The sequence below is a fragment of the Loxodonta africana genome, chromosome 17 (assembly GCF_030014295.1).
Source record: "Loxodonta africana isolate mLoxAfr1 chromosome 17, mLoxAfr1.hap2, whole genome shotgun sequence".
NCBI classification, from domain to species: domain Eukaryota; kingdom Metazoa; phylum Chordata; class Mammalia; order Proboscidea; family Elephantidae; genus Loxodonta; species Loxodonta africana.
The window spans coordinates 72762127-72787436 of NC_087358.1; the positions used below are offsets into that span (position 1 = coordinate 72762127).

At 46.6% G+C, this 25310-nt stretch overlaps 1 protein-coding gene across 1 annotated transcript in view; it reads right to left on the bottom strand.

Moving 5' to 3' along the window:
* Window positions 1-2777: 2777 nt before the first annotated feature.
* LOC100676051 (guanylate cyclase soluble subunit beta-2-like) overlaps window positions 2778-25310 on the bottom strand; it is a 43232-nt gene continuing 20699 nt past the window's right edge. The window contains exons 5-13 of the mRNA XM_023551228.1: window positions 23382-23493; window positions 20863-20966; window positions 18966-19182; window positions 16528-16848; window positions 13881-14029; window positions 12253-12406; window positions 8679-8826; window positions 5035-5203; window positions 2778-2900 (exon numbers count right to left, since the gene is read on the bottom strand). Of these exons, the coding sequence (XP_023406996.1) occupies window positions 2778-2900; window positions 5035-5203; window positions 8679-8826; window positions 12253-12406; window positions 13881-14029; window positions 16528-16848; window positions 18966-19182; window positions 20863-20966; window positions 23382-23493 (1497 nt within the window). The remainder of the gene's footprint in view (window positions 2901-5034; window positions 5204-8678; window positions 8827-12252; window positions 12407-13880; window positions 14030-16527; window positions 16849-18965; window positions 19183-20862; window positions 20967-23381; window positions 23494-25310) is intronic.

Below are 25310 nucleotides of genomic sequence, written 5' to 3' on the forward strand. Positions count from 1 at the left end.
GGGTGGGTCCTAATCCAATCTGAGTGGTGTCCTTATAGAAAGAGAAGACACAGAGACATAGATGGCCACCTGAAGATGGTGACAGAGACATGGAGTATAGATGGCCACGTGAAGGTGGGGCAGAGACACAGGGCATAGGTGGCCACGTGAAGATGGAGACAGAGACACAGAGCATAGATGGCCACATGAAGATGGAGGCAGAGACACAGAGCATAGACGGCTATGTGAAATGGAGGCAGAGATTGGAGTGATACAGCTGCAAGCCAAGGAATGTCAAGGAACACCAGGGATTGCTGGAAATCATGTGATGGGGAACAGTGAGTATGTCTCCTTAATAAGATTAGGTGCATTCCTGAGGGCCACAATGTCAAGAGAAACTTCATTTTGTGGGTATGTGGGGACTAAAAAGTTTCTCTGAGTGTTATGGATTGAATTGTGTTCCCCAAAATATGTGCTGGAATCCTAACCCCTGTACCTGTGGCTGTGATCCTGTTTGGAAATAGGGTTTTGTTTGCTATGTTGTTGTTTTGTTAGTTGTTGTTGAGTCAGTTCTGACTCATGGCGACCCCATGAGTTACAAAGTAGAACTGCACTCCATCAGGTTTTGTTGACTGTAATCTTTGTGGAAGCCGATCGCCAGGACTTTTCTTATGTAATACTGCTGGGTAGGTTTGAACCACCAACCTTTAAGTTAGCAGTTGAGCACAAATCCTTTGCAACACCTAGGGGCCTTTTTGTTATGTTAATGAAGCCGTGTCAGTATAGGGTGGGACCTAAACCTCATCACTCCTGAGTTATAAAATGAGCCGTTCATAACACAGGCATGTACACACTGGGGAAGACAAGTGGCATGTGAGGATCACCCACAAGCAAAGGAATGCCGAGGATCACCGGCAGACCCCAGAAACTAGAAGAGAAGCTCGCAGAAGGAATCGACACAGCCAAGATCCTGATTTGGACTTTTAGCCCGGAATTTGGGAGAAAATAAATTTCTGTTCTTTCAGCCACCCATTTGTGGTATTTTTGTTACAGCAGCAGTAGATAACTAAGACACTAAGTATTCTAGACCCTTTTGGAGGGGATTGTAGAGCCCTTCCAGAATGAGGAGCTCCCTGGGTCCTTCGGGGTGGGGAGGTGGGAGGGTATGTGGTGCTAAGGGCTAAAGATTGTACAAAATATAGCAAGCAATGAGTCAGATGAGTCCTGCCCCACAGCCAGCCAGTTTCCTCGACTCTCACCCCAACTCTCTGCCCCTACGAGCTGTCCCCCAGAATCAGCTGATCCTCTGTAAGGGCAACACAGTGCTGGGAGCTGGGAGCATTGTGAAACAAGCCCTTGGTGGACTTACCCTCAGCCTCCCTGTTGGGAGATGGCTGCTGACTGTCAGTGTACCTCATTACACCAACGGTTTTGTTGTCTTGGTGTCCGTGAGAACTTGCTTCTGCAAGAGAGCAAGAGGGGTAGGAAAAATAAAATGGGACTTACAAACGGGCCTCCCAACAGACACAAGGTGGGAGGGCCTTCTTGGATGCCTCTGAGCCTCAGCAGCTGCTTTGATATTTCCTTTGGATGCCTGTCAAGTGAAGGACTGGAAAAGTGCTCTGGCTGTTAAATGTCACTGCCGGGATGGTGAGGGACATTTAATACCCTTAACATATTCAACACCCAGAAGAGGAGTGAGCAAACACACTGGCTTTGAAGAATCTAAAAACCAGCTGCTGTCTAGTGAATTCTGACACACCCCATGTGGGCCAGAGTAGAACTGTGCTCCACAGGGTTTTCGATGGCTGATTTTTTGGAAATAGGTCTCCAGGCCTTTCTTCCAAGGCACCTCTAGGTGGACTCGAACCTCCAACCTTTCAGTTAGCGGCCAAGCGAGTTTGCACCACCCAGGGGAGAAAAGGAGGGGCTAAAGAAGAGCTGGCCTAGACGCCATCCTTTGGTTTTCCTGTTCCCTTCTGGGCATCTTCAAGCAGGAGGCAGGTGGGGAGTCTCCTGCTACTGCTCCTGCTCCTGCTTGGGTCTGAGACACAATTCTTCCCTCTGGCTGTACATTAGAATCACTCCAAGTTCATCTTCTGGCTTTCCCTCACACCCCTCCCCACAAATCATTCAAAAAGCCAGCATGTGTATTCTGTGGGAGGAAAGAAGCAAAACTGGGAAGAGAATTTGCTGAGCAGGTTTCAGCCGAGCTTCCAGACTAAGATGGACTAGGAACAAAGGCCTGGTGAACTCCTTCCAAAAATCAGCCAATGAAAGCTCCGTGATCACAATGGTTCAGTTCACAACTGATCATTGGGATGGTGTAGGCGCGGGCAGTGTTTTGTTCCATTGTTCTTGGGGTCACCATGAGTCGGGAGCCAATGCCAAGGCAGCTACCAACAACAACAATATTAATATACATGACACCAAGGAAAAAATTAAAAACTCACTTGTTCTCAAATCACTTCTGACTCACAGCAACCCCATGTGTCGCAAAGTAGGAATGTGCTCCGAAGGGTTTTCAAGGCCGTGCCCTTCTGGAAGCAGACTGTCCGAACTTTCTTCTGAGGTACCTCTAGGTGGGTTCCAATCGCCAGCCGCTCGGTTAGTGGTTGAGCACTTACGCATTTATGCTGCTCAGGGACTCCCACATACATAATAGTGTTTCCGTATCTCTCCTCCTCTGTCACTGGCTTTGAGAAGTGCAGTTTGGCTGTGTGGGAGACAGCAATGGTCCCTGGGAAAATTCCGTGGCTCCAGGTTAATGGCGTCGAGGGCTGGCCCAGGTGATGGGCTCACGTTCTCACGGCACTTGGGAAGCCGTTTGAGGACTTGGGGCTCCCTGAGAGTCCCTGGCCTTCCCCAGCCTGCTGGAGTCCCCAGCCCTGAGCTCCAGGGGAGATGGGAAGGGCAGGTCTCTGAGAGGCAGGCGCAATGACACCAAAACTCCAGATCCTGAGAGCTGAGGCTCACAACTGGGAATCCACAGCCTGATGGGGAATGGGGTGCGGGAAATGTGTAGAAGTGGGAAACAAGGCTCTCTTATGCAGAAAAGGAGCCTGGAACCCTCCCTCCTTGGGGCCGCACGTAGGGTTGTGAGGTTCCACTGCACAGAGGCACCTGGTAAGGGTCGGCTGGGGGCTGCATCAGCCCAAAGTAAGGGATGCGTTTCCTCTATTATAAGTCGATCAGCTGCGCTGGGGGCTACCTGCTCCCCACAGATCACCTTTCCCTTAGTTTGCACAGGAGCACTGTTTAGGGTCTTGGGGAAATGGAGGCACTCTAACTTAACCTATACTACATTTGTGTTCTTCTCTCCCAGCTCAGAACTGAACGTGCCCCGGCCACGTTCTAGAATAGTGCTTCTCAAACTGGAAAGTTTAGGAACCACCTGCAGGGTGAACGGTAGAAAGCAGTCCCGGACTTGTGTTAGGCACGTCTTCTGAGCACGACTCTGCCCTGTCATCGCGCCAATGTCTCCAGCCCTGCCTTCCTCTCTTCCTTGACCACGTGGCACAACAACCCCCTCCTCCCTTTACTTTGTCCATTTCTGACAACAAAGAAAAGAAAAATGTTTGGTTACTCCTCTCTTCTGAGAAAACTAGCAACCCGGCTGTAGGATGTGTGGTGCATGTTGGGAAGGGAGGGACGGTGTTGGTAGGTGGGGTGCCCAGAGACTGCTCTAGAAATTCATCAACGGTTAAAACTCTAACGAGGGTGGCTCCTGGTGTTTATTTGTCAGCTTTATTTCTAGCTTTTATTTATATCTTTCTATCTCAGTGTCTCCATCAGTAAAATGTAGCCAAATCAGTCATAGCTCACAGGGATACTAGGGAAAGACATTCTTGAGACAAGGGCATTGTGAATGACTTTAAAAGGTTTCTTCAAACACCTACGTCTGTGTGCAGTGTCGCGCCACTTTTAAAATAGTAACTAAAACACATGTGCTCCACAGAGACTTCCTGCACGTATGTGCTATGCAAATGAGGGGCCTCTGGACTTCCAGACTTTCCTCCGGGGGCTCCGGGAGTGGCTAAAGATTAGCTCTTGTCAGAAGGAATGGCTCTCCTTCTCGAGTGTGCATGAGGGTTCAGAAAGGTTTGTCTCCTGGTACAGGGCTTCCCCTTCAGGTCAGTTATTACCCTCTTGACCAGGGGCCCTGAGCATGTGGATGGATCGGCCTTGCAGCTGATGGGGGCTCTGGTGTGGATTCCAGCTTCTTGTTTTGAACACCGTGGGCCAGCTAAGCACTGGGTCATTTTACCCTAAACTCCCACCCTCTAATCATTACTGGAACCAAATGTGTTAAGAATTTTGTTCTTTTGGGTTTCTGAAAAAGCAGTCGTTGAAAACCCTATGGGGGGGCAATTCTACTCTGACACAGGGGGCGCCATGAGTGAGAGTTGACGCCACGGCAAATCGTTTCCCACATGGAAGGTCCAGCGTGTGAGGAAAACCTGTTCTGGAGCCTTCTCTGAGGCTGAGGAGCAGAGGGAGCATTCTGAAATCATCCCCTGAGGCAGTAGAGTTGATGGAGAAAGATCCTTTCTTGACCAGAGAACAGCCTCAAAAGCTAACCCATCAGGTACCCTTTAGTCTGGGTCCATCAGCACAATTTAACCAAAAAAACCCCAAACCCACTGCCATCAAGTTGATTCCGACTCATAGCGACCCTATCTAAAAATCTGGGACATCGTAGTATTCAGTATACAAAGACGAGTGTTCGGGGCAAAATGGTTGAACCACTTCTCAGTAGCTTATCCAGATGTAGAGCCACTGGGTGGTACAAACAGCTAATGCACTCAGCTCCTAACTAAAAGGTTGGAGGTTCGAGTTCACTCAGAGGCACCTCAGAAGAAAGGCCTGGCTGGTAATTTACTTTTGAAAAATCATTCATTGAAAACCTTGTGGAGGGCAGTTCTGCTCTAACACACATGGGATCACCACGAGTTAGAGTTGACTCACTGGCAACTGGTTGCTGTTGTTTTTTAACCAAAGGGCAAGTAGCTGCCTGGCAGTTAACACGCCTGATGTTGTTAACAGAAAGAATACCCCATTCTTTTGCTTACCCTTGTGATCCAGACGGATTTTAGGCTTCCCCATGATGTCATCCTCTGTGGCCTTCAAGTTCTGGATCAAAAAGTATGTGGTCATTTTTCCTTTACCTTTCACTTCAATTTCGCCCCTCTCAATTATTTCAAACCCTTGATTTTCCAGGGCTCTGCACAGAGAAAGAAATGCACTAGGTATCAGAGATTTGGCAACAAGGCAAAGGGTGTTGGAAGAGAAGTCTGGGATGCAGACACACCACAGGGGAGAAGAGAGGACTTCGCCACCCAGGGCATGCTGAGGGCAAAGAGGCTCAGGGAGAGAGGAGAGAGGCATGAACATCACATGGTGTGAATGGGATGCTGAAGGCAGGGGGAAATACAACAGGCCCAATCCAACCCTGTACCCCTACCACCAGCTTTCCTCCTTCCAACACATCCCCATACAGGCCACATTTACATCTCCACACACTGCGCTGTCAGCGCCCTGTGCGCACCTGACCACATGGTTCCAAAACAGAAGGCTTCTTGGGTATCTTCACCCTTCTTTCCATCTTCCACCAAACACCCAGTGTACCCTGCAGTTGTCATCCTGCTCACTCTACCTACCTCAGCTTTCTCTGCCATGATTTTCGGCTACCAAGGCACTGAAGAGCATAGGGAAGGTGCCATGAAAAGCAACCAAGCAGTGGGATAGTTTATTTGTGTATCTACCATACTGACAGCTGAGTGATGTTGGTGATATATCACAGAACCATACCATTAGTGATGTCTCACATTCAAGGTCACCTGCCTCAGCTGGGCCTTGGAACTCCATCAAGCCTTCGTTCGTCTTTGGCCAACTTTCCACTCTTCCCACCACCCACCTCCCCCTCCATTTGATATCTGCTCCCTGACTCTCCAGCTGCTGGCCATGCCTTCTACTTCGTGACCCCATTCACCTATAAAATTGCAATCATAGACTTGATCCTGCAACGTTTTATTCACCCTTTCCCCCAACCTCAGAGAATAAAGTGTCCTTCTTCTGTTCCAGGGTGCCCACTCATGCTCCTGACCCACCCCTCCCTCCTCCTCTGGGCCTTGCTCCATTAGCCACCCCTCCCTCTCTTATCGTCAGCTTCTTTCCATTTGTGTCTTCCCCTCAGCCTGCTAGCAAGCTCAAGTCCTTCCACCCTAAAGAGAAGCAAATAATTCTCACTTGACTACCTCCTGCTTCAATTCCATATAAGCTCACTCTTCCTTTCCAGCGTCTATTCCCACCATCCTACTGTAACCACTTTTGGTAATGTCCCCAAAACCTGAATATGTTTTCAGTCCTTGCTATCATGTTTGAGATTTTTGTTCATTTCCTCCTCGTTAACATCATCCACAGGGGGCTTCTCACCCTGAACTCTCCCAGTTCTTTTGTTTCTTCCTCTGCCTCTTACATGGGCTCCTCTTCCTCCACCTGCCACAAAATCTGGGTCCCTCCCAAGACTCCAAGACTCACTTCCTCTGTTCTTCCCACACTGATCTCATCAACGCTCAGGGTTTTAATTACCACCTGTATGTTGCTCGGAGTCTCTGAGCGGTGCAAATGGTTAATGTACTTAGCTGCTAAACTAAAGGTTGGTGGTTTGAGACCATCCAGAGGCACCTCAGAAGAAAGGCCTGGAGATTTACTTCCCAAAAAATCAGTCTATGAAAACCCTGTGGAGCACAGTTCTACTCTGACACACATGGACTCACCGTGAATCAGAGCCGACTCGATGGTAACTGGTTCTGGTTCTATATTGCTCACTCTTAGTCTGTATCTCCACTCTACAACTCCCCTCCACAGGTCATCCATCCATCTAATGGTGCCTCTACCTAGATGCTCTGGAGCTCCTTCGAATTCAGCATGTCCAGAAGTGAACTCTGCCCCTGTGAACAGGCTATTCCTCTTTGTGTCCAATCTCAGAGATACCATCAGTCAGGCACCCAGTCACCCAGGATGGAGACCTGGGGACACCTGAGGCTCCTCCCTCTTTCTCACCCTCATTTCTAACGATTACTAAGATTAGCTGATTACCTCTCCCCTATATTCCCACCACCAACGTACTGGGTCAGACTAAACTCCTAACAGGTCTTCCTTTCTAATTCCTTGCCCTCAAATCTGTCCTTCTCAGTGTCTTTGGAGTGATTAGTGTAAAACAGGACTCTGACCACGTCTTTGTCTCCAGTCTAACGTTCCTGGGGGCTTTTCCTCACCTGGGTGTAAATCCCTGCCCTTCAGTGTAGCACACACGACTCTCTCACCACGTTCTGCCTCAGGTTTTTCGCTCCAACAGAGCTAAATTGCTTGTAGTTCTCGCCACATATTCTATGCCCATCTGTGCTGCTTGTTTTTGGCTAAATCCCCTTCTTGGCTGAATCCAACTCTTGAACTCCTCACCGTTGAAGATTCAGCTCAGGAATCTCCTTCTCCACAAAGCCCTTCTTAACTGGGTTAGGCACATGTCCCCTGAGCTCCCATGGGGGGAAAAAAAAACAGCTGCCTTCAGGTCTACTCCGACTCATGGCGACTCCACGTGTGCCAGAGTAGAACTGCGCTCTATAGGGTTTTCAGTGGCTGAACTTCCATAAGTAGATCTCTAGGCCTTTCTTCTGAGGCACCTCTGGGTGGACTTGAAGCACCAACCTTTCAATTAACAGCCAAGTACCTTGACTGTTTGCAGCACCCCCAATCTTGGCTAAATCCTACTCTTATGTTAGAGATCATCTAATACTCTTGCTTTTATGTCTAAATTAAGGCATAATTACATAAAATTATAAGGGACTCTCATCTGTAAATAGGGGTAATAATGGAATCTACCTTCATAGAAACCAAACTGAAAACCAAACCCATTGCTGTCGAGTCAATTCCGACTCATATCAACCCTACAGTACAGAGTAGAACTGCCTCATAGAGTTTCCAAGGAGCAGCCGGTAGATTTGAACTGCCATCCTTTTGATTAGCATCTGAGCTCTTAAACACTGAGCCACCAGGCTCCACCTTCATAGAGTTGTTGTAACAATAAACAAATTAACAACGTACAAATTCAGAACAGAATGTGGTCTATAGTGAGTGCTCAAGTAAGAATTGTTTTATGCACATCTCTATCATTGTACTTATCACACTTTTAAAATAATTATCTATGAATATTTCTTCTTCCACTAAACCAAGGGCCAGTAAGCTTTTTCTGAAAAGCCAGATAGTAAATATTTTAGGCTTTGAGGGTGATATGGTCTCTTTCACCATTACTCAACACTACTGTTGTATCACGAAATCGGACATAGACAATCTGTAAACAAAAAGGTATGGCTGTGTACCAATAAAACTTTATTTACGAACGCAAGCATCACGCTGGGTTCGGCCTGTGGGTTATAATTTCCCAGTTCCTGAACTAGCCTGTGTGCTCCTTGAGAGCAAAATGAGGGTAGAGTAGAGGCTAAGTGATAGACACAATGTCTGCGTACAGCATGGAGTGGAGGGAAAGCACAGGGTATAGGGTGGAGTGGAGGAAACGCACATGGGTTTCCTCCCCTACCCTCGGGTCATGGCTGCTGTTGTCTGAGCAGGCACTCCATAGGTTCTGGAGGGAGGGAGGGAGCCAGCGACATAGGGAAGCAAGCCTAAGTGCAGGCTACCTGTAGGCCGTGGGGCTGATGTGCACTTTGTCGGGAAGTCCATGACTTTGCATCCTAGATGCTGTGTTCACAGTGTCACCAAACAAGCAGTACCGGGGCATTTTGTCCCCCACGACGCCTGCTAAGACAGGTCCAGTGTGGATCCCCACTCTGATTTGTAAGAGAGAACCTCACTGAATAGACCACCTAATACTCTTGGTTTTTATGTTTAAATTGAGATATAATTTACATGAAATTAAAACACAGGTCTTTAGGTGTTTAGCTTCATGAGTTCTAACAAGTTCATATATCCCTGTAACCAGCATCCAAAATAAAGTACAGAATAATTCCATGACCTCAGGAAATTATCATGTGCTCCTTGCAATTAAGCTCCGTCCCTCGCCTGAGAGGAAACTGCTTTCGTGTTTCTTTCACAAAAGATTCATTTGCCTATTCTAGAGCGTCACATAAAGAGAATATATAGTATATGCCGTTTTGTGTCTGGCTTTACTTACTCGACGTAATGTTTTTGAGGTTCATTCACACTGTCGCATGTATCAGTAGTTCATTCTTTTGTTGCTGAACAGTATTCCATTGTAAGGCTACACCACAATCTATTCAGCCATTCCCTTCTTCATGGACATTTAGGTTAGCTCCAGTTTGGGCTGTTATAAACAAGGCTGCTGTGAACATCCCTGTACAGATCATTTTGTGGACATGTTTTCATTTCTCTTAAGTAACTATCAGAAGTGGAATTCCTGGGTCACAAGGTAGATGTATATTTAACGTCACAAAAAATAAATAACTGCCCACTAATTTTCTAAAGGTGTGCCATTTTACATTTCTATTAGCAATATGAAGCTTCCAGTTGTCCCACATTCTCATCAGCATTCCTCTTCTGGTAGATTCGAAATGATAACTCACTGTGGTTTTAATTTGCTTATCCCTGATGACTATTGATGTTAAACACACTTTCAAGTGCTTAAAAACAAAACCAAACCCTTTGCTGTTGAGTCGATTCCAACTCACGGGACCCTATAGGGCAGAACAGAACTGCCCCACAGGGTTTCTAAGGCTGTAATTCTTTACGGAAGCAGACTGCACATCTTCTCCCTCGAAGTAGCTGGTGGGTTTAAACCACTGACCTTTTGGTCAGCAGGCGAATGCTTTAACCATTGCACCATCGAGATCTTTTCATGTGCTTACCGTCCCTACTTTGTTCGTGGTAAATCTGCCATGACAGTAGCCAGGGATTCATTGTTTGCTTTCAATCTTAGCAGTGTAGCATGATTTTGATCTTTGTTGCCATGCCCCTTTCCCTACTCTTTTTTACTGAGTCTTCTTCAGTGGGTTGGTTTCAGTCTTACTCCTCTTACCTGGAGAGATTTCATATGTATAGATGTAGATACAAATATGTAGATATAAATATAATATAAACACACATATATGTATTGTTTCTATTTGTTGTTGTTAGGTGCTGTCGAGTTGGTTCCAACTCATACAGACCATTTGTACAACAGAACAAAACGCTGCCTGGTCCTGCGCCATTCTCACAATCATTATGGTTGAGCCCATTGTTGGAGCCACCGTGTCAATCCATATCACTCAGGGTCTTCCTCTTTTTCGCTGACCCTATTCTTTACCAAGCATGATGTCCTTCCCCAGGGCCTGATCCCTCCTGATAACACGTCCAAAGCACATGAGACATAGTCTTGGCATTATCTTGCTTCCAAGGAGCATTCCGGTTGTACTTCTTCCAAGGCAGATTTGTTCTTTTGGCAATCCATGGTATTTTCAATATTTTTTGCCAACACCACAATTCAAAGGCATCAGTTCTTCTTGGGTCTTCCTTATTCATTGTCCAGCTTTTGCATGCATACGAGGCAACTGAAAACACCATGGCTTGGGTCAGTAGCACCTTAGTCTTCCAGGTGACACCTTTGCTTTGCAACACTCTAAAGAGGTCTTTTACAGCAGATTGACCCAATGCAATGGGCAAATTTACATAACCATATATTTTCAATTAGTTTTTCTTTGGTGGTTTAGATTAGAGTCTTTTAACGGAAATGTTCACCTCTTGTCTGACCTTCTCATTTCTACTACCTCATTACTTCCCATTCTGATTCTACCCGCCCCCATTGGCTGCTTTTCCAAAGTAGATCATCAGGCCTTTCTTTCTAGTCCGTCTTATTCTGGAAGCCCTGCTGAAACCTGTTTAGCACCTTAGCAACACGCAAGCCCCTGCTAAAAGACACATTGTGGCCCTGCTTAAGGTACATTGGCCAGGAACGAACCTGGGTCTCCCGCATGGAAGGTCAGAAGTCTGCCGCTGAACCCCCACTGCCTCATCCTGCCGTTGGTTTATCAAACTTTGTGGACACTTTGTTATTTTGCTTACCTGAAGCCAGCTCTGACTTAGAATATTGCAGTAGGCGCTGTAGCTAGGATCTGCACTGTTTCTCAGCTTCTCAACCACTGTGGTGAGGGTGAGATGAATACATATTCAGAATCCCCCAGAAAGGAGCTATGCTTTGGAAAGATCATATTCCATCTTAGAATTGGCTTTATTTATGTGTAGTCAGCTAATTATTTTGAATTTTTGACTGGCGTGTGCAGGGGAGGGGGTCTAGATGTCAAAGGCAGAGAGACACTGCTCTCTTCCACCTCAGGGTGCTTGGTTTCTGCTAAGCAGGGTTCCAGAAAAGGACACCTGCTTTTCATCTCCAGACTGTCTAACTTTTGTAGTGTGAACAGCCTTCTATACTTGGAAGAGAAGCTTCCTGTGAGAAAGGCAGCAGATGTCTGAGCTAATGGCCCATGGTGGGAGGAAGGCTATTCTGAATATCTTATGGCACCCCGTGTCTCCCTGCTGGCTGCGGGCAGTTTCACAGCTCAGCCTGAGTTCTGAACCTGTCAGACAGCGGGTGGATGCCCAATTGCACTAAGTGGGAAAAGTTGGCTATTCAGTAAATTTGAGCCACTTGTTGAAATGCTTGAACCATAGCAGGGATTATAAATGATCTGGCTCCCCAAAAGAGTTGAGCCGTACAAAGTAAACGCGGAGAGGGACTCAGCACTGTCCTGAGCGATGGACAAAGGAAGCTGGCAGCAAATCCCATGAAAATCAGGACCTCCGCACGCCTCTGCTGAAATCTAAGAGACGTTTAGGAAGTGCTATCCTTACTGATACCTCTGTTCAACCAGTTGTCGTCAAATTGGTCTGACACACGGCAACCCCGTGTGTGTCAGAGGGGACCTGTGCTCCAGAACGGCAACCCCATGTGTGTCAGAGGGGACCTGTGCTCCAGAACGGCAATCCCGTGTGTGTCAGAGGGGACCTGTACTCCGGAGGATTTCCAGTGGCCGATATTTTTGGAAGTAGATCACCAGGTTTTTCTTCTAAGGTGCCTCTGGGTGGACTTGAATCTCTAACCTTTAGTGCAATATCTCTGTTACTTAGGAACATACGTAAGATAAGAGTTGGGACAAAATGCCTACTTTAATTACTGTAACATTGAACCATTTGAGCAGAGTAATAAACAGAATTATCCTTTTTTATGTGAGATGTTTGGTATTCGGCAAAGTACCCAGTCGCTCTCTACCTGGATGGGCTCTCCGGTAACAGGATTCACCACCTCTCTTGCAGAAATTCTCATCCCCAATGCAAAATTAGCCACTCTTTGAGCATGGTTTCCAACAGGCACTGGTACGCCCCCAACCACCATATAAGCATCTCCTATGGTTTCCACCTGTAAGGAAAAACGGGTAGCCGGGGGGTTTCCTTCCTTATTGCGCTAAACATTTCACTAAATATTTTGGTCATTTCCCATATTGACAAAAAGACCATATTAATATTTGTGATTATTTGCTAGGGCATGAGGGTTGGGGGTGGGGGAGGCGGTGGGAAGGAAAATGGCCCTGGAAGCAACCATGGAGAGCCAACAGGCCTTTCAGCTTTTGGTGGAAACAAACCCAGAGAAGATGAAACTCCCGGGGTAGCCATATGATGTTATATATGAAATAATATATCACTTGGATTAAGCTTTCTGCTGAACTGAAGGAGTAGGAGAACTATTTTCTGGGAAAACAGTGTTTTCTATTCAAAGGCTGCAGAGCACTATCTTAACACTGGATACTTTATAAGGATTCCCCAAACCCAAAATTCCTAAACTACCTCCAATCCCCTCTCAGCCTTTCCTCCTCACCCCACTCCCACCCACACTGTGATGGTTAATTTTACATGTCACTGGGCAAGGGTGCGGTGCTCAGTGGTTTGGTCCACAATGGTCCACATTTTGCTGTGAAGGTATTCTGTTGATGTGGTTAACACTGACAGCCAGTTGATTCTAAGTAAAGGATATGAGCCTTAATAATGTGGATGGGCTTCATCTAAGTGGTTCAAGGCCTTCAGAGCAAAAATGGAAGTTTCCTGGAGAACCCGAGGTTTCCTGTCTCAAGACTGGAGCATAGAAATCCTGCCAGAGTTTGACACCTGCTGCCAGGCCTACAGACTTTTGGATTTGCCAGCCCCACAACTGCATGAAGCAATTCCTTAAAATCTCTCTCCTTCTCTGTGTACATATATATGTGTGTGTATGTATGTGTGTATGTATGTATATATATCTGTTATATAGATACATACCTATTGTCATCCAGTGGACTCTGACTCATGGCAACCCCATGTGTGTCAGAGTAGAACTGTGCCCCACATGGTTTTCAACAGCCAGTTTGGGGGAAGCAGGTCATTAGGGGATTCTTCCAAGGAGCCTCTGGGTGAATTCAAATCTCTAACCTTTTGGTTAGCAGCCAAGTGCATTAATTGTCTGCACCACCCAAAGACTCTGTTCTCTCTTTCTCACAGGGTATATATATATATATACATATATACACACACACACACACATATATTTAAAAAAAAAAAAAACCCTCAAGTCAATTCCAACTCGCAGTGACCCTGTGGGACAGAGTAGAACTGCCCTATAGGGTTTCCTAGGAGTGGCAAGTGGATTCGAACTGCCCACCTTTTGATTCATAGCCAAGCTCTTAACCATGAGCCACCAGGGCTCCTATATATATGTATATGGGTTCTGTTTCTCTGGAGAACCCTGGCAAATATACACACCAAACTCCGGACCAGCAAAGACAGAGGCAAAGGAAGACTTCATTCAAGTACCTGTCCTGCCTGCACACACTGAAGTGCCCCACACAGCACAGAACGCTTACTTTGTAGACACCGTGGATGCTGGTTAACCTGTCAAACCTGGAGTACATGGAGTTCAGCATAGTCACTATTTGAATAGGTTCGCAGGCAGCACAGATGCTAGTGAAGGTCACCACATCACTGAAAAGAATTGTGCAGGTTTTAAATTCTCCTGTAACAGAAGCCAGGTATCAGCGACAGCCAAGGACATAGATAACTAATTCTACAAATTCTGAATTCAACTGCCCTTTGGGAAGCATGCCCTCCTGGGCACTGGGGAAAGGGGCTGGATGCTGCTCTCTGCTCACTGAACGGCATTTACTGAGTGCCCGCTCTGACCTAGTTCTCAGGCTGGGAGAGCCACATACATCAATAGACAGGGCCCCTGAAGGAGTAGGGGAGTTAGCTTAGTGAAGGAGCCAGAAGGGTAGGCAAACAACCCCAGCACCATATGACACAAGTGGGGTGGCACGGGCACTGGCTCGAAGGAAGCCCCTGGCAGGAGGGCCAAGGCAGAAGCTGAGCTGCAGGAGCTGCAGAGTCACCGTGATGTGGTAGAGGTCCCCTATCTTTGCGTGGCTGGGAGGCTAGCATGGCCTCAAGTCTAACACGTCCTTCTAACTAGTCCCCCTGCTTCCACTTTTGTTGTTTTTGTTAGCTGCTGTGGAGTTGGCCCCCAGCTCATGGAACCTCATGCAAAATGAAGCAAAACACTGCCAAGTCCCCAGGATTGGTTGGGGATCGGACCATTGTGATCCACAGGGTTTTCACCACTTGAGTTTCAAAAATAGATTGCCAGGCCTTTCTTCCTAGTCTGTCTTAGTCTGGAAGTTCCCCTGAAACCTGTTCAGCATCTCAGCAACACACAAGCCCCCGCTGACAGGTGGTAGCTGCACAGGAGGTGGATTGGCTGGGAACTGAGCTCGAGTCTACCACAGTAAGGGAGGAATTCTGCCGCTGAACCGCCGCCATCACCTCACAATTTCCATATCGCAGCCAGATCTCTGTAAGTCAGCCTCTCCCTCCCCCCACTCCTCTATCTGAAGCCCTCCAGAGCTTCTGTCACACTTAGAATAAAATACAAACCCCTTACTGTGGCCTACAGGGCCTATGGGATGTGGCCCCACTGTCCCTTGACCTCTGTCCTGACACTCTTCCTCTCCCTCACTCTCCTGCAGCATACCAGCCTCCTCAGTGGTCCCCACAGGCATCTCAGGTGCGACTGCACTAACCCGACCTTATCATCCTCCCCGCAAGTCTGCTCCTCCTTCTGGTTCTGTCTTAGGATAAAGCGTCACATCTTTCCATGCTGAAACCTTCAGAGTCCTCGCTTCTCAGTTCCCATCTTATCAGTTATGGCTCCTGCTGATCCCTGCTCAGGCCCCTTAGTGCGGACTCCACTGTCACTCCGCTGGACTCGTGAGGGGCTTTCTGTTTGCCTCATTCTACCGTGTTCCCTACACTGTAGCCAGAATCTTATTTATAAAACTAATCTTCTCACTTCTACTTTAAGAGGAAAAGAGACTTCAATGAATCCCCACTGTACAAAATAAAAGACAGTTTCCTTTCTCCATGACAGTTGAGATGCATCCCTATATTCCCTGAGCTTCACCTATCTACCCAGCTCATCAGATACCACTTTTCCACGCACCCTGTGTCCTAGGACACTGCCATGTGTATTTTCACACGGACTTGCCCTTTGCTCTTGCTATCCCCTTCGCCTGGAAAGCCTTGCCCTTCTTCGCTTGCTGAAAGTCAGCCTCAAGTCCCAGCTCAGGTGCTGCGCTCCTCATACAGGCAGGTCTGCTGACAAACACAAGCCCACGACAAACGGCCAGTTCCGAGCGAGCATGGCCTCTCGCCCTCCAGAAGTAGCTGCTCTCCCAGAATGGCCCTCAGAGCCGCCCTGTATGTCAACTGCCATAGCTAAGAGCCCTTCTCATGGTCACTGGGCAATGAGACAAGCCTCAGGACACACCTTTAAATCCTTTGTTGTTGTTGTTGTGAGCCATTGAGTTGATTCTGACTCATAGCAACCCTACAGGACAAAATAGAACTGCCTTGTAGGGTTTCCAAGGCTGTAATGTGTAAAAATGGGCTCAAAGATAACAACCATTGTGAGGATGGCGCACAGCCAGGCAGTGTTATGTTCTGTTGTGCATAGGGTCGCTGTGAGTCAGAACCAACTCCACAGGACCTAACAACAACAACAATCTTTACGGGCAGCAGATCGCCAGGTCTTTTCTTCCACAGAGTGGCTGGTGGGTTTGAACTGCCAACCTTTCAGTTAGCAGCTGAATGCCACCAAAAAAAAGCCATATCAAACCCACTGCTGTCAAGTCGATTCCAACTCATAGTGATGACTGTGCCACTAAAAAAAAAAAAAAAAAGCTCCTTAAAATCCTTAGAGAACCTAATATATGTGTCTGCAGTTGATATACATTTTAATTTAATCCATATGTCACTCCTGTATTATTTTTATTATTCTCAGTTTAGAGAGAGGAAAACTGAAGACATGCAGGTCGGGTACTTAGCCAAAGGTCATGTAGCTACAAGTAACAGAGCCAGAATTCAAACTCAGAGCTGGCTGGCTTCAAAGCCTGTGTCCCTAACCACTAAAGCACACTGTGCCCTGCTCCGGGGCCCCCGGGAAGGGAAGGCCTGCCATACCTGCAGCGACCTTTTTGCCCTCCTTCAGCTGGTTGGCCACGTGTTCAGGCAGCATGGCGTACAGCAAGGTCTCCGTTTTCTTCTTTTCTAAGGCCAGGTGCTTGGAGAGGACCCGCAGCTCCTCCTTCTTCCTCTCTAGCTGGTTGGACAGCTCGATCTCAGCCAGCCGCTGCTGGTTCAGGAGGATGAGATCCCTGGTGGCGTCGTGGGGTGCGATGTCAGAAAGGTGCATCTTGCGCTCCTCCAGCTCCTGCAGGCTGCGCAGCTTCGGTGAGCACATGTATACCATGCACCGCATGGACTCCATCCAGATCATCTGGCCTTTCCATCAGGAGGGAAAAGCCACAAGAGAGTAGGTCACCAAGAAGGAACTTCACCAGGGAACTCTACGCAACAAGTGTTAGCATATTAAGGTCCCTGGGTGGCACACATGGTTTGCCCTTGGATACTAATCAAAAGGTTGATGGTTCCAACCCACCCAGTAGTGCCATGGAAGAAAGGCCTGGCGCTCTGCTTCCAAGAAGTCAGCCACTAAAAACCCTGTGGAGCACATTTCTACTCTGATACACCTGGGGTTGCCATGAGTCAGAATCTATTCAGTGCCAATGGATTTGGTTTGGTTTTGGTTAGAGTTTTAACCACTTTTTTTCGAGAATTATCTAAAACATATGCTTTTCTTGCATTCTTAAACACAGTACATATGCTTAACATATTTAAACTTTTATCAATGACTCAACATCAAGATACTCAGTATCTGTCCCTCTGTTGTGTTATGTATAATAAAGCCAGGGGAATATTTAGGGCGTATTTTTGTTTTTACGAGATTTTTGTTTTGTGTTTGTTTAATTTTTCTAACTCTTCCCATCTGACAGGCTCTTGGTGATCTTCCTGTGTGGACGTGTCAGTAGATGGACTGCTGTCCTTTATCCACCCTCCAGACCTACTCCAGCGAGTCAGCCGTGGGCTTGAGAACCAGATAAACAGGTTTGTCTTTATTCAAAAACATTTGGTTTAAATGAAAATAGATAGATTCTGAGGGCAGGCTTGAAGAAGTCTACCCGGAATAAAGCGCGTGAGCCTTAGTGCGTACTTGGTTTCACAAAGTCCCTGAGTGGCTGCCAAGCTAAAGGTCGGCAGCTGGAACCCACCTAGAGGTTCCTCAGAAGAAAGGCAACAACTCTATTCTCTTGTCTCTTTATGAAGGGAATTTTAGTGTCATTTCTTTTTCCCTCTAATTGCTTCCGTAAAGATTACAGCTGAGAAAACCCTACGGAGCAGCTCTAGTCTGTAACACATGGGGTTGCTATGAATTGGAATCGACTCAACAGGCAAGAAGTTTGGTTTTGTTGTTGTTGCTCAGTTGAGATAAGCAATCTCTAGATAGCTGACAAGTTACCATGGCCAAAGGCAAACTCCTTTACAGATTAATCTGGGGAAATAACTACCAAGCAAGATATAGTAACTATTTCAGGATCTTTAGGGAGTGAAAGGATGTGTAGGAGGCCAAGAGGAGCAAGGAGGATAGATGTGCTGATCACATTGCCAGCAAATGTGCTGCTGTGTCTCCCTAAGGAGGCAGCATAGCAAAACTGTCAAGAACACGGTGCCAGGGGCAGACTAAACCAAAAACCAAAGCCAGTAGCCATTGAGTTGACTCCAGTTCATGGTGACCTTGCGGATGTCAGAGTAAAACTGTGCTCCATAGGGTTCTCAATAAAAAAAACCCAGTGCCCTCGAGAGCTGTGGCTTTTTGGAAGTAGATCTCCAGGCTTTTTTTCCGAGGCACCTCTGGGTAGATTTGAGCCTCCAACTTTTGGGTTAGTAGCTGAGTGCTTAACCATCTGTGCCACCAGGGACTGCCCACATGCCTCCTGAGTGATCATTCAAATCTGACCATGAAGGGCACTTAAGCGTGCCTCCAACTCCAGACAGAGTTCAAGCTCTTTATCTTGCAACTTCGTCTCCCGTCATCACTCCCGTCTGCCACTGACTTGGGGTTCCCAGAGCTTGTCATTTTCCTCCTCCCAGATGTCTCCCACAGCTTTGCCTGGAACACCCAACCATCAGTCTAATGGAAGGACAGCGCAAACATGTGTCATGTGACCAGTCGGCCGGGTATGCCATGTATGTTGCTATGTAAAGGACAGACATTAAGTCAACACCAATAGTAACACACGCATTCTGGAAATTTTTGAAACAGAGACCAGAATTACATAACTCAGCACGTTTATACATAAACCAGAAATGGCTGAGGAAGTAACATATACTGTTTGCAGATTGGGCCGAATGGAAATGTTGGAAAAAAAGCGACTGTTCTCAATATAGTCCCTTCCCTGCATTTTATGTAATTTTTTAAAGGAAATTGGAAAACTGTCTCTCCCCTTGCTGGCCAATTTCCCACACAGGCAGAGAACCATGGGAAAGGGGTGATTTAGCACCTCGGAGTTTGAGCATGGGCTTTGTTTTCCACACTTCAGGCATCATTTTTCGTCGTGTTTTCAAGACAAATTGACTGTTGCTAAACTTGCAGATGCTGAAGATGTTGAAGGTAACTTGGGGATGAACGATGCAGAAATGCTCGTCTACTCGAATCTTCTGGGTTAGGAGTCCTGGGACATACTTCTGGATGTTCACTCCGGCTTGCTTGACCCTCAGCTATCCACAGAGGACAGATGCAAGACTGGGGATTAGAAGGCAACCTACACCAGAGACTTTCCCTGAGAAACAACATTCTGGACATGGGGTGGAGTGGAGGTGGGCGGGGGGGTGGTAATGGAATAAATGCTATGGAAGTAACAAATATTTTAAAAAATCAAACCTGCAGCTAATCTCTGAAAGAGAAAAGAAGAGTATGGGAATACCCAGAAGCATATTTCTGACTAACAAGAAACGAGGCTAACACTCTCGATTGGGCTAATAGCCTTCCCTGGGCTCTATGAAACAGAACTCTCTCTCCCTGTACAGTTACCTAGTAACACAGACTAGCAGGTTCTGGAGCGTTGGAACTACCACCCAGGCGTGAGTAAAGGACCCCATCTTGGAGGCAGGGAGACCCCTTTCACTGATACCTCCAGGGAGCGGAAAGGAGAAAGAAATATTAGTAATGTGCGTCCTTTACGTAAAGTGCCTGATGCTGGTGCAGTTGTCCAGGAACCCGCAACTTCACTCACCATGGGGACTCCTGCTACACTATAGAAATCAACCTAACCGTTTGGAATAAGTATCGTTACATTTTCTGTCATTCTGTGCCTACAACTTAAAAAGAGATTTTTTAAAAAATGGTCCAGAATTAAAAATACTAATAGTAGCAAGGATAAGAACGCCTGTGGAGCTGAGGAAAAGTCAAGGTGCACTGCTTTATAATTCCCTACTTGTTTCATGTGGGCAGCGTTTGTTTTCCTCAGTTAAATCATAAACTCTTGGTGCGCAGAGACTACCCTCAAAAGAGTACCTTTCATAGACGCTCTACCCAGCAGTCACCGGTAGGTGTGATTTAATATATCTATGGGTTCAAATCGATGTCAAAGAAAATCACAATGCTGCAGGCACTTTAATGGATGTTTTTGACCAAACTTCTTTTGCCTAACTAACCTTTAAATGATTTAAACATCAGCTCAGTTGGCATATATTTCATCCAAGTACATTCATGAAGATCAAACTTAAATGGGCATTCTCTGATCCCCCAGAATAGGGACATGAGGTGGCACAGACCTCTTCCCCACCTTCACCATGCAAATCATGCAAAAGTGTGGAACTGGGACATTCCACAGTGGCCACAATGATGACAGGGGGTCAGGTTTAGAATTCCACCCTACTCTTACTACTAGCATTTTGTTGTCTCTTTCTGAAGTAAATTTCAGTGGCATTTCCTTTTCCCCTAATGGCAAACTTTGTGATGGTTTGAACCCCTTGGTGTTCCTCCCTTTTATACTTACAGAGAAGAAACCAGTTGCCATCAAGTCGATTCTGATTCATGGCGATCCCATGTGTGTCAGAGTAGAACTGTGTTCCACAGGGTTTTCAGGGGCTGATTTTTAAGAAGTAGATCCCCAGGCCTCTCTTTTTAGACACCTCCTGGTGGACTTGAACTACCAACCTTTCTGTCAGTAGCCCACTGTGTAAGCTGTTTGCACCACCTGGGGATTCCACTTACCAAGAAGATCCTGCACTCTGGTTTCTGGAGGATGCTACAATGAAAAGAAGTTAGTGGTCCTGCCAGGCTAAAGTCTCATCTCTCAAGCCCTGGGAACTTTGAGACACTTGAGCTTCCCCACTCGCCACAAAAGACTAGGGAACATTCTCCGTTCACGAGCCTATCCCCAACCTCAAGCTTACCGACTCATCAAACACAATGTGGAAAGGAAAGGCATTGCAGAATGTTTTCTCTTCAATCCAGAGTCTCTCAGGATAAACCATCTCAAAGGTGTTCATGAGATGCCCTGGATGTAGAAAAAAGGAACGTTCTGATGAGAGGCAACTGCTCCACCCTAACACAAAGCAAAGCTCGGGATATTATTTGTGTTTCACGGGCAAAGTGTAATACACTCCCTTTAGCACAGGCTCCCTCCGCGTCTCCAGATGGCCACAGCAATTCTTCTTCCAAATTAAAACAAACAGAAAACTTGCTACCAGGTTGAGAAGCCCTCCTGCCCCCTGCCAAGTTTCTGCCCAGCGCTGAAGAGCTTCTGGGCCAATTGAGTATGCCTCTCCAGGAAAACAGAGGCAGCATTGAAACCTTGACAGCCAGACAATGAGTGAGCAGAGCGAAGCGTGTGCCCCCAGCCCCGCGTCAGGGACATTTGCCATGGAGCATTTGAGACTGACAGTTTTGGGTGGCACATGAAAATTTAACCAACAGCCCTATTTGGCAGGGGGAGAGATTCGAAATGGAGCCTTTTTGATATGAAAATCTCCTAGACAAAGGATGTCAATTGCATGTTTGACTTGGCTTGAAGACTCCAAATGCAGCCTCTGAGCCCTGCAGACCTTCTCCCAGATGCAAGTCATCAAGACCCATCAGGGCACTAGGAGGAGCCAGCCCTGCCAGCCCCCCTTTTCCCAGAGGACCAGGGCCCTTATGCTAACTCAGGCTTTTGGTGCTCATCAGGAGGCAGAGTGCTCTGCGCTTCTGGGGTCCTTAACCCTTTCATGGGTGAATTTTTTTTTTTAATTTTTTTTGGTGATGCCATGAGTTTTCACTAATGGGATGGATGCAGAATCATTGTTTGTTGGTAGTCTTTTATTATTTGAAAAAACGGGGTGCCAATTGCAAGCAGACCCTAGAGCCACCATATTCCATGAAGCACATCACAATCACAGCACGTGTCGGTACCACCGCCCAAGAAGTGCAACCCACTTCCTGGTGACACTTGAGCCATAAACTGTCTTATTCAACTTTTCAAAAATACACACGGAATACTAAATAAACATCACACTTGCTGCATATAATTGTTATCGGTTTGATTTAGAGCGGGCCGCATCGGTACCACGTCCCAAGAAGTACATCACACACGTGGTACATATCCGTACCGTCACCCAGGAAGTGCATCACGAACTGTTCTCACCTCAAAAATAACTCATTTATTTGAATACTTTCGAATGCTGTAACTGTACCTTTCCAATAACACAAAGGAAATAGTAAACATACTTGCAAGCCTTATCTTGCTTCACAGAAGCCAAAAGACACAAAATTTCACACAATCATTCCTCTGGGAAGCATCCCCTCACACGAATGGCTGTCAACACTCAAATGTGGCGCAGACCAATGTCCTTGTGTTTTAGGCTGCTACACCAGTATCTGCCACAATGCCAAAATGTACTAAAGTGGCTCAAACGTCTGCCAATAGGCCTCTAGAGGAGGAAAATGTAACAAGGCCATATGTTTCCCAGAGCCTACTGCCTTCATTTTGCAGATGGGAAGATGGAGGACAAGCGACTGTGGTGTCTTCTGTAAAGTCACACAGCTTGAGAAATCTGCTTTCCTGGCTCTTAGGCCAGTGTCGTTTGTGTACTGGTTGACCACAGTTACTACCACAGACTTCCAGGCCAGAAGTGCTTCCCATTCAAGAAGGCCTAAATCTAGAAGGAGCTGGGGAAAATTCATTGTTCTGGATAATACTTCAGTAATCAACCTTCTCTTCAACACAGTCACCAACTGGGACTGATCTCACTTTCCCTGATTATAGGGGGCAGTGTCTCTAGGTCACTCACTTGAATAAAGGGGGCAAGACCCTCACCCTGTTTTGCTGCCACTGGTTCAGGGACAGAGTGTTTTAACCCTTTCAAAACCCAGTTATTTTCTGCTTTGAAGTTTTTGTTGATGCCTTTTGTTTTCAGTAATGGAATGCATATTGAGTTATTGAGTGTGTTTAAAATTTTCGTTGGTGGTATAGATTTTGAGAAATATCATGTGAAAATAATCATTGTGGGAGCCCACCTGGCCCACCAGTCTTTGGGGTGCCTTCCATTTGAGTATATGGGGCACCTCTGGTTTTTCCTAATACCCCAGCTATTTTGCTTCAACGAACGTTTGTTTTGCCTTTCACCGTTACACAAGTCCCCACTGGAGGGAAGCAAATACTTTTAGCAGGAAAAGTATCCTTCTGAAGAACTCCAGAGGCATAAAAAGTGGATGAGATACTGTATGTTCCACAAACCATAAAATGGTTAAAGTTAAAAACCATGCCCACCAGGTCCAAGATCCACGGAACTGAGAGACTGCACGCTCCTAGAGGATCCTGCCCCATGTGTGAGCACTGCTGCCACCCCCCAAGAACCACGCCATCCCTCTGGCCAGTGGAACAACAGCAACCATTCCAAACTAGAAGCTAAGGGTGGGAGAAGAGCCCAGTCACCTTTTCCAAACATGACTATGCTTCTCACAATATCCCAGCGAGATTTCTTCATGGGACAAAGACATACGCTCAGATACTTCTCCTTCATTCTAAGAAAAGCTGTCTCAAGGGCCTGCAGAGGGCAGAGGAGAAGGAGGTGTGTAAGCCCCACGTTTCCTGTTTCGGGCCCAGCTTAATGGGGAAACACTTTGTCCTTGGACCGGTGGCAGAGAAACAGGTGAGGGCTTGTGAGGTCAATTCTACCAAGACTTCAGAAGCCCTCAGACTTTAATTAATTCTCATGCTGGTCATCCGCCAAAGGCAGCAAGAACTTCATCAAAATCTCGAGAGCTCGGATGATATCTGGCAGGATAATCGCACATGACATCTCTTCCTTGGTTGAAGATTCTGCCTGTGAACAGACTCTGAGATAAACTTTGAATGCTCTGAGATACAAACACCCTGTGCTCCAGGAATCACAGACTTATCTGGACATTTGCGCATGTTTTGTGGGCACAAAGAGTTGCTCACCTAACCTATGTGGCCCCTAAACAGGTAGTACAGTCCCTGGGTAGTACAAACGGTAAAAATGCTCAGCTGCTAACTGAAAGGCTAGAGGTTTGAGTCTACCCAGAAGCACTTCAGAAGAAAGTCCTGATGATCTAAAAACTGAGCCGATGAAAACTCAGTAGAGCACAGTTCTACTCTGACACATATGGGGTCACCATGAGTCGGAATCAACCAGATGGCAAGTGGCTGGTTTTAAAACGGATACTAACATTCACCCTTAGAGTTGAGGTGGAGGCGGACAAGCACAGGATCTCGCATTGACTCCAGAGCCCTGACTCGCCCCAGCTGTGAAAGTGGGCTCTGAGGACTTGAAAGCCCGATTTATTTTAGAGGAATTGCGAAATAAGCCACGAGGCCCAAATTTCAAACCTTTTATACTGGTATTTTTGTAGGTGAAAACCTTTCCGGCTAAGGTACATCCCAGAAAGTCTCTCAGTGTGTATCCAGGTGTGAAGATTAATTTTACATGTCAAGTTGGCTGGCCTATGGTGTCCAGTTGTTTGGCCAAACACTAACCCAAATGTTGCTGGGAAGGTATTTTCTAGATGTGTTTAGCATTTACCATCGGTTGACTTTAAGTAAAAGAGATTCCCCTTGATAATGTGGGGGGGCCTCATGCAATCAGCTGAAGGCCTTAAGAACAAAAACTGAGGTTTGATTCCCAGAGAAGAAGGAATTCTGTCACAACACTGTAACATAGAAATCCTGCCTGAGTATCTAGCCCATCAGTCTGTCCTGTGGATTTTGGACTCAAGACTGCAACATCAACTCTTACTTCAGTTTTCAGTCTGCTGGTCTGCCCACAGATTTTCAGATCCCACAATAATGTAAGCCAATTCCTTCAGTCAATCTGTGTGTCTCTCTCTCTGTGTATCTATCTATCTTTCTCTCTATCTGGAAGCCCTGGTGGCACAGTGGTTAAGAATTCAGCTACTAACCAAAAGGTCACCAGTTCGAATCCTCCAGCTGCTCCTTGGAACCCCTGTGGGGCAGTTCTACTCTGTCCTATAGGGTCACTATGAGTCAGAATTGACTCCACAGCAACAGGTTTGGTTTTCTCGGTTTATCTATCTATCCTATTGGGTTTGTTTCCCTGGAGAAAACTGACTGATACAGCAAATCACCTTAACCCAGTAGTTGTTAACCAAAGGTGATTTTTCCCCCTTCCTAGGGGGATATTTGGTAATGCTTGAAGACAGCAGGGGTGAGGGAAAGTGCTACTGGCATCTAGTGGGTAGAGGCCAGGGATGCTGCTAAATATGCTACAATGCAAAGGACAGTTTTCCACAACAAAAAATTACCTGGTCCAAAATGTCACTGGTGCTGAGGTTTAGAACCTCTTCCTTAACCCTGTTATTGGAAAGTCCATTGACTCTGTTC